Source organism: Cynara cardunculus (assembly GCF_001531365.2).
Source record: "Cynara cardunculus var. scolymus isolate 2C chromosome LG 11, CcrdV1, whole genome shotgun sequence".
NCBI classification, from domain to species: Eukaryota; Viridiplantae; Streptophyta; class Magnoliopsida; order Asterales; family Asteraceae; genus Cynara; species Cynara cardunculus.
The window spans coordinates 17515485-17528286 of record NC_037538.1 but is presented as its reverse complement, the minus strand read 5'-3'; the positions used below and the strand labels follow the sequence as shown (position 1 = coordinate 17528286).

The 12802-nt window shown below is 35.3% G+C and overlaps 2 protein-coding genes and 1 non-coding gene across 3 annotated transcripts in view; 1 reads left to right on the top strand and 2 right to left on the bottom strand.

The window, feature by feature from the left end:
- Window positions 1–4593, top strand: part of LOC112522208 — an 8074-nt gene extending 3481 nt beyond the window's left edge. The window contains exon 2 of the mRNA XM_025131304.1: window positions 4150–4593. Within this exon, the coding sequence (XP_024987072.1) occupies window positions 4150–4380 (231 nt within the window). The 3' untranslated portion in view covers window positions 4381–4593. The remainder of the gene's footprint in view (window positions 1–4149) is intronic.
- Window positions 4594–5826: 1233 nt separating this feature from the next.
- TRNAK-UUU lies at window positions 5827–5899 on the bottom strand. The gene has a single exon. It is a non-coding gene; the product is annotated as a tRNA-Lys (tRNA).
- A 1467-nt stretch (window positions 5900–7366) lies between these two features.
- Window positions 7367–12400, bottom strand: LOC112521920 (eyes absent homolog). The gene is made up of 5 exons (XM_025130926.1): window positions 12120–12400; window positions 11736–11909; window positions 10769–10862; window positions 8168–8341; window positions 7367–7898 (listed from the first exon to the last, which is right to left on the bottom strand). Exons 1-5 carry the CDS (start codon window positions 12306–12308, stop codon window positions 7630–7632), a joined length of 900 nt encoding a protein of 299 aa, XP_024986694.1. The 5' UTR covers window positions 12309–12400; the 3' UTR covers window positions 7367–7629.
- Between the last annotated feature and the right edge of the window lie 402 nt (window positions 12401–12802).

The following is a 12802-nucleotide window of genomic DNA, read 5'->3' as shown; positions in this document are numbered from 1 at the left end:
CACAGAAAAACCCTCTCGATCCTAGTGGTTGAGTTAACATCTGTGTGCATCCTACCCCTCCCAGACCCTACTTTCGAGTGGGATATACTGGGTTTATAATGGGCTGGAGTGCTGGTAATTGAGGGAGGAGTATGTTGCCTATTTGCTCGAATAAGCTTCTTAGAGAATGACAGAGGATATGCATTGTGCTACCCAGCCAAAGGCATATTGCTAGTTGTGCCGCTTGCATTTATTTATCTTTGTATGCTTACATGAGAAAGTGAGTATCTTTCTCAATTCAAGCAAACCTTATGTTATCCTTCTGGTATACTTACTACTTCATGTAGGGATAGATAAGCACAAAGAAGCAATTAACCTAGCACGGGCTCACTCTTACACATTTTGGGTGGGTCATGAACTTTCTATGCATTTATCTTTGTCTGCTGAAATAATTTTAGATGGCTGCTGTTACATCAAATATATATATACAGGGCTCACCTGTTGCTCATAGTGGGGTCTTGTGCTGTTATGTCTCTGTCCTTGCTAATATTTTTAGATTGCTGTCATAGTGAACGGTAAGCAAATAGTGTAGCGGCAGCTGTACGAATAAGGGTTTTGTTTGTGGGGCTAAATTTTGTAGAGTGAGCTTCCATAGAAGGGGATAACAAAACCTGCAATAGTCTATAAGGAAGAGAAGAGAGAATACATATAGAGCAACCCAGACAAAACCAAACATACGCGGTATATCTCATCAGGAGGCAGGGCTTGGGGAGGGTATGATGTACGCAGAGGATACCTCTGCCTCTACAGATAAAGAGCTGTTTTTTGTGAAGACCCTGCTTGTGAAAGAATTTCTTTTTAGGAGGTGATAAAAAATAGTTAGCCGAACAAACAGAAAGCAAGGAGAAGTTATAAATGCTGGTGAGGAAGCGACATTTGAAAAAGGCATAAAATAAAAGAGTGCACAAAAAGGCCACGTACAGAGGGTACAAGGCACAAGAATCGCACATAAGAGAGAGCTCTATATTTTAATTCAATATTGTTGAATAATTCACAAGAGGAACTGAAGGTGCTGAAATCCACAATTGGATATTATGTCTTAAGGCCCAAATGCATGAACTGATTCCTAGGCTGTTGATTGGGCGTTCTTACGGTCTAAAATATGAATTATCATCCAAACGTCATAAGACTAATTTCACTGTAAAATGTACTAGACAAAGTTGAGAAGTAAAGTGAAGAATGGTAGGGGTATTAGTGAGGCCTTATACATCCCATGCAGTAGAGGAAAATGCTTCGACATTGCAAGTAGCTGTTTTGATGGAAATTGAAACAAATGCATGAAAGCTTATGTGAGAAAAACCTTTGAAAATGCAAGATGTAACATCAGAGGCGTATCCTGAGAGCATCTCTGACAGATCCTCCAAAATGGAGAATTGAACTTCAAAATCTCTGAAAACAAAAATACATTCAACTCCAACAAATTCTCCATTTTGGATATTATAACATTTATTATATTATTAAAATATTCCTTTCATCTAATAAAATATTATTTCTCGCTTTAGATATTTATTTTCAGAGTTTCCTATTGGTGGAAATATATTAAATAATATTTCTCTCATTGTAATCATTTTTGGGGTGTTCTCCAAATTTGGAGATTTTTACACTCTCTCTCCTACTTTCTCCATTTGGGAGCAAAAAACATGCCAAAATTCCCAAAATCTCTATTTTCTCCATTTTGGGGAATCCGGTTGGAGATGCTCTGAATGTGGCACAGCTTAACCGCATGCTATTTATTTAATGTATAATATAACAATGATGATGCAATATGGATTCTGGAAGATGAAAGGATATGGGGAATATATAAGGTAATAGGTCACGTGAACTCTTACCCAACTCATCATAAAGTAAATCTGCACAATATATAAGAATTAGGTGTGCCTAGGATTCTGCTTCTATCAAATGATCTTTTCTAGTGCATATAAAGATTGGAATAACCACGTGCCAGATGTGTCTGAAAGTAATAGGATTCCCCTTAAGGGGTGAAAAGAAAATCCAACATTTGTACTTCAAAGGGATGCCAGTAATAGTCATGCCACAGCTGACTGCGTAGCCTTCTGCCCACGCAATACAGGACAAGATTGAATTCTCCAATTTCCTTGAGTGTCATCAGCATGCTCATTGACCTTGAGATTTTTATGTTCCGTTTATAATCTAATTTGATTTTCTTAAATTTTGGAACTCATAGTTAAAGGGTTGACCATCTCTCTCTTTATGTAGAATGGTCACATGTGGGACCCTGTATTATTTTTCATTTTCTTAACATAATACATGAGTCTCCTCTTCAAAGTTTGATTTATTGCTCTATCGAATGTTCGGATTGAAATCTTGGGAGCCCATGGTGTTTGGCTAGTGATATTTGCAGTTCATACTGTGTCATGTATCAGAAACTCAACAATCTAAGAGGTGTCACATTGGTCAGTAAGAAATAACACTAAACAGCCGAGGAATAATTAGAACGGAAATGAAGTTCACCAGTTCATGAGAATCCAATCATTATAGATATAGAATGTGGTTGACAAATTAATCAGTCCTCGAACTGGTCATTTCTAATGAGAAACTCATTATGCCGCATGGTGTGCTATCGTAACATGTTCATGTTAAACCTATAGAGAAGCAAATTAAGAGGATTGAGGTTATGGAGAGCATGTTAGCTGTGCGAGTTCTGAACTGCAAATAATTCACTTGGATAAGAACAGATCCCAGTACAACTTACCTTCATAACCAGATTAATATCGAACCAATGCGTAAGTAGCAAGTAGGTATTTTATACTTTTGTTGATCTGCTTGAGAGTATGGTAATTGGTCATTGAAACTAAGATTGATGCTTAGCAAATTTGCTTCCCTTTCTAAGCTAAGAATAATTGTGCGACTTGAAATCTGTGTGAGAAAGAACTGCAAATTTCATAAAAAGTTTTAATGATTAGGCTAATACTCCCTCCGTGTCCACAATAAAAAACACAGTTTCAGAAATGTGTAATTATTACACTCTTTAATTAACTGAATGATAGTTTTACTCTTGATTATAGAGGCAAACCTTCTCTCTTTCTCTCTCTCTTGCTTTATGTATGTATATATATATCATTAACTCTTAAATATTCGTACGTAGAGTTGGAAATTTAGTAAACCATAACTGCTTGCTTGCTTACTAAGCCATTCTGGCAAAGCTCCTCCAGTTCGATTATGATTCTTGACTGTAACTATCAATTTTTTAAAGGTGCATTTTTGAAACACACTTAAATAGAAATGTGGACACATTTTGGGATGGAAGGAGTATCATGATAATATGACTTCACCTCTTCATGGCATCTATTCACCTTTTGTCAAACAAAAGCAACCTATCTCATTTTAGAGCTCTAGTTTCCAGACTCTCGGGTAAGTGGAATTTTGAAGAGTCGTTTTGTGAAAGCAGATACTGCTTAGTCAGCTATAAAAGCATTTAAGTCTTAGGGACACCATAACCATAGAAAAATGATAAATTTTTTGTAGATTCTCTTTAGTTGTAACAAATAAACGTTCTTTCTAGAAATGGAAGGCAACTTGAGATTGACTCAACCATCATCATAGTTGACTAAATGCAAACTCTGAAGATTTTTTCTACTTGCTTATGTCCCATGGAAATCACGACACTTCATTTAATGGATGGCCATCAAAATTGTATCATTCCTTTTTAGAAAAGAATCTAAGCTAAAGTTACCTGTTATCATATTAACGTTATTGATTAGGGTCTGCAAGATTGTATCATTTTATTGTTGAAAAGCATTTTATACGTTTGATAAATGATAAAACATTTTACTTTAACTATATGGCAAATTAAAAGTTGCAATTCTCATTTAAGTAGCCGAGGAAGGGTTGATGAGGCCAGCAAGTTATTAACATCATAATCTAGGGGTGGTTGTTTTTTTTCTCTATTAAACCGTACATGGATCAAGTCATCTAATGGATTAAGTTGTCTGTAAGAATAAAAAAAGTTTTTGTTTGTTTTTGTGTGCTGAATAAATTGGCTGATGGCTTAATAACCATATATGACTGAGTGTCCATATCATTCAGCCCGTTAAGGCCTAAACAAACAACCCCTAATTTGAAACATTTATGATGTCGTGATGAATTTAGGGTCTAGGATGGTATGCACGACGTCTGAAGATAGATGAAGATGGAGATGTTGCAGATGAGTTTCTTGACGAGATTTTCCCAGCTTCTAATACAGAAGTACATCACAACCAATTTCCCAGATTCGAAGTGAAGCTCAACACTAAATCTGCAAAAGCCAGAAACCCACGTTTGTCACGTGAAGGAACGGTCCAACAGTATGTGGAATTTGGAGGTAGGTTGCAGCTGGTCTGAAATGCAGCCTGCTTTTTGTGTAAGGTGATTTCTAGGGTTATTTTAGGCATAGAATTGTATATGAGTGGGACTTGAATGAACCATGAAAGAAGAATTAATTCTCCATTGGGTTCAATGGTGGTGTGGTGTGTTGTGTTGTGTTGTGGTTTTCATCTTGCAGAATGTGATTGGTTTAGAGCTCATGGTTTATATCACAAACATCTCATTTACTTGCTGCTGCTTCCAGATGATTGTTTGTTTACATGTTTACCCATGAAACAGATTGGTTTTGAGGTACATTTGGTTGATAATTACCTTGTTGCGCTTTTATGTTCATGGCTTCATTGATTTTGGCAAGATGGTTGGGGTAGAGGTGCACCTATAGGCCTTGGTCCGATTCAGCCTATCGCCCCCAAATCCGTCTTGAAGCTTTTGTTTGCAGACTAGATTGGATGTGACGCAATTAGTGACATTTTTAAATTCTTTATTATTTGTTATCATTTAAAATATTACAATGACTGGTTATGTAATTAAAATTAGAGATGCACAAGAAACATGTATTTTCATGCCATTTTTTAGCAAGCAAAGAAAATCCGGACCTTTTCTAGTTTGGGCCGGCCTTTGGAGTTGAATGAGGGACCGATCGAGCCTTTTTAAGCCGGACATTCGAACTTTTTCATGTTTAACTGGGCTTTAACCCGACCTTGAAAAAGAAGTTGGCTTGATCGGGCTTTAGGGTCGGGCCTAGGGTTAGGCTCGAGTTTTTTTTGTGCATCTCTAATCTCAAATGTTAAAAAAAAATAGAGGTGTTAGAATTGGTCATACCATTACCATCAGATCAAACAATCTTAGTTTTTGACGCTCGAGATCCGACCTTCCTAGCGTCAGCGTGCATCAAATTCCACCAATGCATTAGACCAGGATTTGTGCATACCTATGACTTTATTTAAAAGTTATCTGATTTTGATTATTAAATATCATATAATCATATCCTTTAATTTGGTTTCGAGCAAAGACTGATTAAAAGAATACCCGATCGAGACCCAAACCAAACCATTAAATCCAAACTCGATAGGGGCCATTTACTCAATTGCTTACCCGATAAGCGCTTACCGATAAGAGTCAACACTATGATTTATTTTTTGATGAGCAAGATTTTAGTACATCAAAACATATCGAATGCAACAATTTACTGAGTAAGCACTTACTTGAGTAAAAGTCGTCATCCTCACTTACTGGCTAAGATTCTCCATCATTCTCATCGCTATTACCCGATAAGATTCTTGGCCCTTCTCATGTTCATTCGAGAAGGAAATTTATCCATTAAGCGGTTATCAAGTAAGTGTTTAGTAAACGACAACTGAATGAGCAAACTATCAGTTATTAACTTTTAACTGAAGAAACATGATTATTAAATTTTGAAAGGAAAAAGATAATTAGAAAAAATTAAGTGTAATTCAAAAGAAACGCCATCCGTGGGACTCGAACCCACGACCACGTGGTTAAAAGCCACGCGCTCTACCAACTGAGCTAGAACGGCTTACGTTTGTTCAACCCATCTTCTCATATTAGTTTAATAGATAGTGCCCACACTTACCACTCCAAATAAATTTCCTTATAAGATAAAGATGACAATGGGCAAAAATCTTACCGGGTAAGAGCGATGAGAAAGATAGAAAGTCTTACTCAGTAAGTGAAGATTATGACTGTTACCCAGATAAGCGCTTACCCGGTAAATTATTGCATTAAATACACTTTGATGTACTAAAATTCTGCTCATTAAAATAAATTATAGTGTTGACTTCTATAAATAAACACTTACCGGGTAAACATTGGTAATCATCCCCTAAACCCTATAAATGGGACGGCCTTGCCCATGGGCTAAGGGCCTAAAACTATTTTTTATAGTTTTATGAAAATAAAACTGATATAAAATCACAAGTTATGTAAAATAACTCAAAACATATTATAACTTTTCAAACTTTAAGTTAGACATTAATACATAATAACGTACATAATTTAGAAAAAAAATTGTTTGTAAAAACATGGAGTAACAATAAAGGAAATGACCAAATCAGATAATAAAGAATTAATCAATTGAGGTAATTATGTTTTTACTTTTTAGATTTTTAAAGAGTATTATTATCATGAGTCATAATTAAGTGAGAATTGATAAGTATCAATAATTTTTAATTTTATTTGTAAATTTTAATTATAAAAGTTAATTACTATAAATATATTAACAGATCCGGGCGACCTGTCCAAAATTGTTTTTTCATCACCCATGTCCACCCATATTAATTATAACAAGTTAGTCAAGACCCGTTCATTTCTTCAAAATAGTAATTCAAACCCGCTTTTCTAGCAGGTTGGACATAGTGGATCTAACAGACGAGCCTAAACTCAAGATTTTCAAGATGGGCAGCTCAGTAACAAGTGTCCACGGGCTCGGCCCAGATAAAACTATTAGAGCATCTCTAAAAAAATTTTAAAATTTCTTTAAGATAATTAATTAAAAGCTAAAATCGATAAAAAGAAATTACATTTTTTTTATTAACCTGGATATCCAATTCGCTATGCAAGCCGACTAATCCCAGGGCGACCACCTGCTTTGCAGATAGCGTGAAGTCATCGCATTTGAACCTCCGTGGCCACAAAGGGATTTTATTCTTCCTTGGATTTAAACCTGGTACCTTCTAGTAATTTTGACTTTTAAAACCAAGCTCAAACCAATCAAACACCATCCTTTTTAACTCCACTAAATTTTCTATTTTAGAGACTTTTATATTTATTATATTATTAAAATATTTCAATAATTTTTATAATCCCAATAAATTTCATATAAAATGAAAATATATTTAACTTTGATCAGTAGAAACAATAGAAAACAATGTCGCTTTATTTAGTATTAAATTTCAGAAAATTCTTTAATTTGGAATTTTTTTTTTTAAAAAAATCTCTCTATTTTAAAGAAGAAGTTGAAAATGCCGTTACTACTTTCTACATAACGGAACGGAAGTCGGATTATAAACGGAAGTCAGATTATAATCTTCGACATAATTTACAATGTACAGGAGTTTATACTAGCGGCCCGGGGCAGCAACATAAAATGAAAAATGAGGGAAAGAATACATCTCCCGTTGTTTTTAAAGGACGACACGGTACGCAAGACTCGGCTCGAGTCTGGTTAACGGTTTTTCATAACCAACAATCAATGACGGTTTTCCGTTCAGGAAGTTGGTGTTTCATTTGATGTGATTTCTGTTCCCTTTATTCGTCGTCGTCATCGTCGTCATCATCAGATTCCCCATAAACAACACCAATATAGTGTCCTAAAGTCTCGACAGTGAGGCCAGGAAAACGATGAGAGGTACTAACCGGCCCGGGATCAATCTGCACAAACGGCCATTGCATGTTTTCGGCCGCTTCACATTCTTCCCATCCGTCTCCAATTGCACAGAACTGCACGTTTGGCCCGTTGAATCGTTCTTTGATCAATGAAAAACATTGGTACTTCCCTACTTCCCATGAGCTGTAAACTGTGCATAATTATCAGTTTTTCATCTTTGAATCATCTTGTAACATGCAATCAAACCAAATTAACCCAGTATGTTTCATCCGGAGGTGGGGTCTACCGCGAAGGGAGGGGGAAAGATGTAAGCAAACATGACCGCTGCTCCAAGAAGTGGAGCGTCCCATGTCCCACCCCCTCCCAGTCCCCAAAGCTGGCCCAGACACCCACGAGTACCAAAAGATATGACGTGCATTTAGAAAAAGTTAACTTTGGAAGTACGAGTGACTGACTAACCATTTTCGTAAGAAATCAAATCATCGAGCCGAAACAACAAGCATTTGACAAGGCTGGGGATTAATGAGCCTGAAGTTACGATAACGTTTACGTTCTGTGTTCTTGAACTTGTGGAATCCACCAAGGGAGTGACATCTTTGGTTCCGCTTGCACATTCCGCCACACAGGTCCGAGCTGCAATCGATGAGAAATGCACAGATCACTACTAGGGGTATAAGACTGAACTTTTGAACAGAAAATTGGGACCAAATAGGTCAGCTTGGACCGGTTTTGGCAAAACATAGTTCAATACCACAATTCCTAGTTTCAAATGTTGAGCCTAACATATCAAACCTAAATATTCGCATTAAACTGAGTTTAAGTTGATAAATCTTGTATTAGAACAATTTATTTACATAAAAAACCAAAACAAACCAAACAAACCCGGTATATCCTGCTCGAAAGCAAGGTCCAGGAGGGATGAGACGTAGGCGATCCTGACCTCTATCCCCCAAAAGGTAGAGCGGCTGTTTCCGTGCAAAAGTGAGAGCAAAAAGGGAAAGACAAGGTTAAGGAGGACAATCAAGACTAGCACATATTAAGCCGCTGAAAAAGGAGAAAACGGAAAAAAGCACAAAAAAAGATATACACTTACAGACACAGACTAGGTAAGTGCTAACCAGGTAAGAGTATTGCCCATCAATATATCCAATATAAACGTCTCTCACCCGGTAAGTGCTAACTGAGTAATAGTCACCACCCTCACTTACCGGGTGCAAAATGGCATAACAACATTGTTGGTAAAGACCATCATCTCTTACCGGTTAAGAGGCAATAAGTGTTCAGTCAATTGGTAACACACAAGTGTTCAGTAAACAACTAAAAGAACACACTTTCATAATTTCAATTATCATAAAAATAAATCCAGTTACTTACAATATAGAAAAATAATCCAAGCTTAGCCATAAATATAATGCTAATATAAGGGTTTTAATTCTGAACACCTTTTTCTTGTATTAGAATAATTTACTTATATAAAATAGCTAAATTTTATTCATAATAAAAAGCGATATAAACCATGGACCACAAGAGAAATGATTGGTTTGGTTCAAAGGCTTTCACAGGGTTTGGTTACTGAATACAGAACAAAGTAAGGGAATTTTGTTATGCGGTTCCATCCAAAACAATCGACCTGAACCATTTCACAAACCTTCGAACATAAAAGCATATACTACTAAAGTGCATCACCATTCAAATGGTTACTTCATGCAAATCCTTAAAATATGAAGGAAAAAACTAGAACCTTATAAGATACACCAATATTCCTGTATCGAAAGGGACCCACAATAATACGATACGACAAGTAGTTTATAGCTAGCTGACAGGTAAGTAGCTTACACAAGTAGCTTATGCTACCAAACAGGTAAGTAGCAAGTTTTCGGTTCAGCAAACCACGAGTTTCATGTGATTTATACTATTGAGATACATGCCAATGTGTGTTTTCAGATGATATGAACGTATGATGATACAAGGGTGATAAAAACAAGGCCAGGTTCGACTCCTACCATCTACATATACGCTTGTGGCCAGTAGGAGATCTACCTCAGGGTTGCGGGTGAAATCGCGACTTGACATGGATAACCCATTTCCAGAAAAATATATATGATGATATCCATGCGACTTGTTTACATTTTTAAAACTACTTAGCATGTCAAATGCATTTTAATGATGATATGTAAAAGATGTTATTGACGAAAATGGTTTTAGTATGTGTGGGTCATATACAAGAATGCTGTTAATTACAACGTGCTATGAGAATCAGTATACATATCATGTCATGGGAGATGTGGTGACCTACACCATACTTAATACTATATGAAACTTGTAAGTTGTGTACTTGTATGCGCATAGATGTAATATAAAGAGGTTATATGCATAGCTATGTGAAGTAAAGTGTTTTCAGATGATATGTTGCATGCAAGTTGTTACAATCTTGGATGCCATTTTTGTATTATATGCTTATGAGATGTTTCACGTGAAAACTATCAACTCACTAACTAGACTCGTCGCATGCATCTCATGACTCAGGAAAAGAGAAGACGGACTAAACTATATCATGTTATCTTACAGTTTAAGAATGCTTGTAGACCATCACCGTCCTTACAAAAGTTGGCGAGATCTACAACACCATATTCGGCATATGGCTTTTGATCATTTTACTCGTTTGCATGTTGCGTCACATGATACGATTCAAAATATCGGTATATCAAGCATGGCCCTAATGCATCAACTATCTTACATTGTATGGTACACAAAATCGCATAATCAATATCATCAATTATGAATCTAAGGTTCTATTTGTGTATACCATTTTCATCCATCATCCGTTTTGTGGGACCAATCTCCGAGAAACAATACTTACTATAGATGATTGCTACTCACATCCAAAATATATGTTGCATGCCTCACCATTTATTAAATAAACGTGACCCAGAATAAAAAAAAACACAATTGCCTCAAGTCACTCGATTGTGCATATGCTATAACTAACAGAACTATCCACGTACATGAAATGATGAGATGAATTACAAGTTATTACGCATTTAACTCAAGGAAACTTACCAGAAGACAACCATTTGTCTGTGAAATCATCAGTCACCTCATAAAGATTGTCCCAAGATTTTATCATCTTTTCACCAAAAACACTACGTAAGCCCTGCATAATTATGATGATACCATGCGACGTTAAACGGTTCCTTAGATGAAAATAGAGTTACAAGTTATGCAAGAAAAATCAACTAATAGCATGAAAAACAAGTTAAAATTTAGAAATTTTGGTAAATTTATTTTTTGTAGAGAGGAACTCCCAGTAACCCTACTTTAGAAAAGGCCAAAAAGAACACGAGCAAAATGGCAAGCAAATCGACTCAAGACTTTGTAACTTCTGTATGCATCAATATCTGAAATGGACTTATTTCAACTTCGAAACAGACATGATCTTTTCTAAATTTTCTATAATATACATTACTAATTTACCATGTACAAGAATTTATACCGATTTTGGAGTTTCAAACCCCATTTCAAAGCGGAACCATTTTAAGAATCAATTTCGAAAAGTGACCAACTTTAGAAACAAAAAAATCCTCCCAAAACCCGAAAACCAGCACAAGTGTGAATCATTTGGCATCAAATTACATCCTCAAATTATGATTTCCATATGAGCACATCAATAATCAATTCATTGCAACTGAGGCTTGATATATCATCATAAATGATCACAATGCACAAAATTGTAAAATAAAAAGTTAACTTGTGGATCATCCATTCCACCATTTAGACTTTCCAAAGCCAGTTTCTTGACATTCTAAATCAAAGTTCTATAGGGGTTTATTTAAATTTTGCAATTCACAAACAGGATAATTAGTAATATATTTCATTTACCTTATGATAAGCATAGATATAAATACCAAGATTTCACAAAACATGAATTGACTCCAAAAGTCAAAATACATCTATATTTGCAGATGGGGCAATCAAATTATACTTCAAACATCATATATATAATCAATCATCTGAGTGTTAAAAGAACCTTTTTATACTTGTGAGCAATGAGACGGTGTCTGTAGGCCAATTTCCTCTTATTATCATCATCATCAAAAGAGGCACCAACAAAACCATCATTAGCAAAATCATAATCAGTGAGATCTAACCCATCATCATACTCCCTCATTGCATCAACATAAGGCTTGTTGCAGCTCTCAATCTGCCCAAATCAAAGTAAAAAAAAATAAAGAAATCAAAGTAAACCTCTGTTTGATTAACAAAAATTAAGATTCCCGAAAAGAATTCATGGAGCTTTTGACTTAAGAAGAAACCCCAGGACGATCGAACTTAAACGATGGGGATATTTCTTGCAAATCTCTCTTTACAAAATTCAAATTGTCAGATGACGATTAATGGAGTTTTGACTTACTTGTTCATAGAAGAAGTGATCATCGCAAATTCGAAGGATTTGATTCTCCCAAGTTTTGCCAATTTCTATACCCTTTTGAACGTCTTTTGAGCCATTGAAAGCCTTTGCATATGTGCCCGTGATTAGGGATTTCAGTAAGACGAGAGTCTCGTCCATATCCCACACAAAAACATTGATCTTCTGATCCATAAATGCAAAATATTTTTAGGTTCTGAAATCAGTAGAAGAAAAGTGATGAAGGCATCGTGGGGTGGGGAGCTTTTTTATATCATAATCGAAGTAACTTTTGTGCTTTGCAACGAGATATTAATATACCAGAATAACTTACAATTTTAGTCCCTGTAATATTTCTTAATTTGCAATTTCAATCCATTGTTTATTTTCCTTAAGTTCAGCATCTGATAATACATGACTTCATTATTAATTAATAGAAGAGTATTCGCACAATATAGCGAGACACATCTTAATTTTAATGTTTTATTTTATTCTTTGTTTCTGTCGATGTTATAATACGATTTTATGCGTTTTTAAGAAAACAATAATAATTCTATTTTTGAATAAAATATAAATTTGAATATATCACAAAAATTTGAAAATATATTTATCGATATTATTATCAAATTTACTATTTAAAGTTATGGTTTTTTGTTTAATTTCTTTAAAATTCAATATTTTATTTATAA

Coding starts and splice junctions, on each gene's coding strand:
- LOC112521920 (XM_025130926.1), bottom strand. CDS start 12,308: ATGGATCAGAAGATCAATGTTTTTGTGTGGGATATGGACGAGACTCTC. Junction 10,863..11,735: donor TTGCTCACAAGTATAAAAAG/GTTCTTTTAACA, acceptor ATAATTATGCAG/GGCTTACGTAGTGTTTTTGG. Junction 8,342..10,768: donor AGACAAATGGTTGTCTTCTG/GTAAGTTTCCTT, acceptor CATCGATTGCAG/CTCGGACCTGTGTGGCGGAA.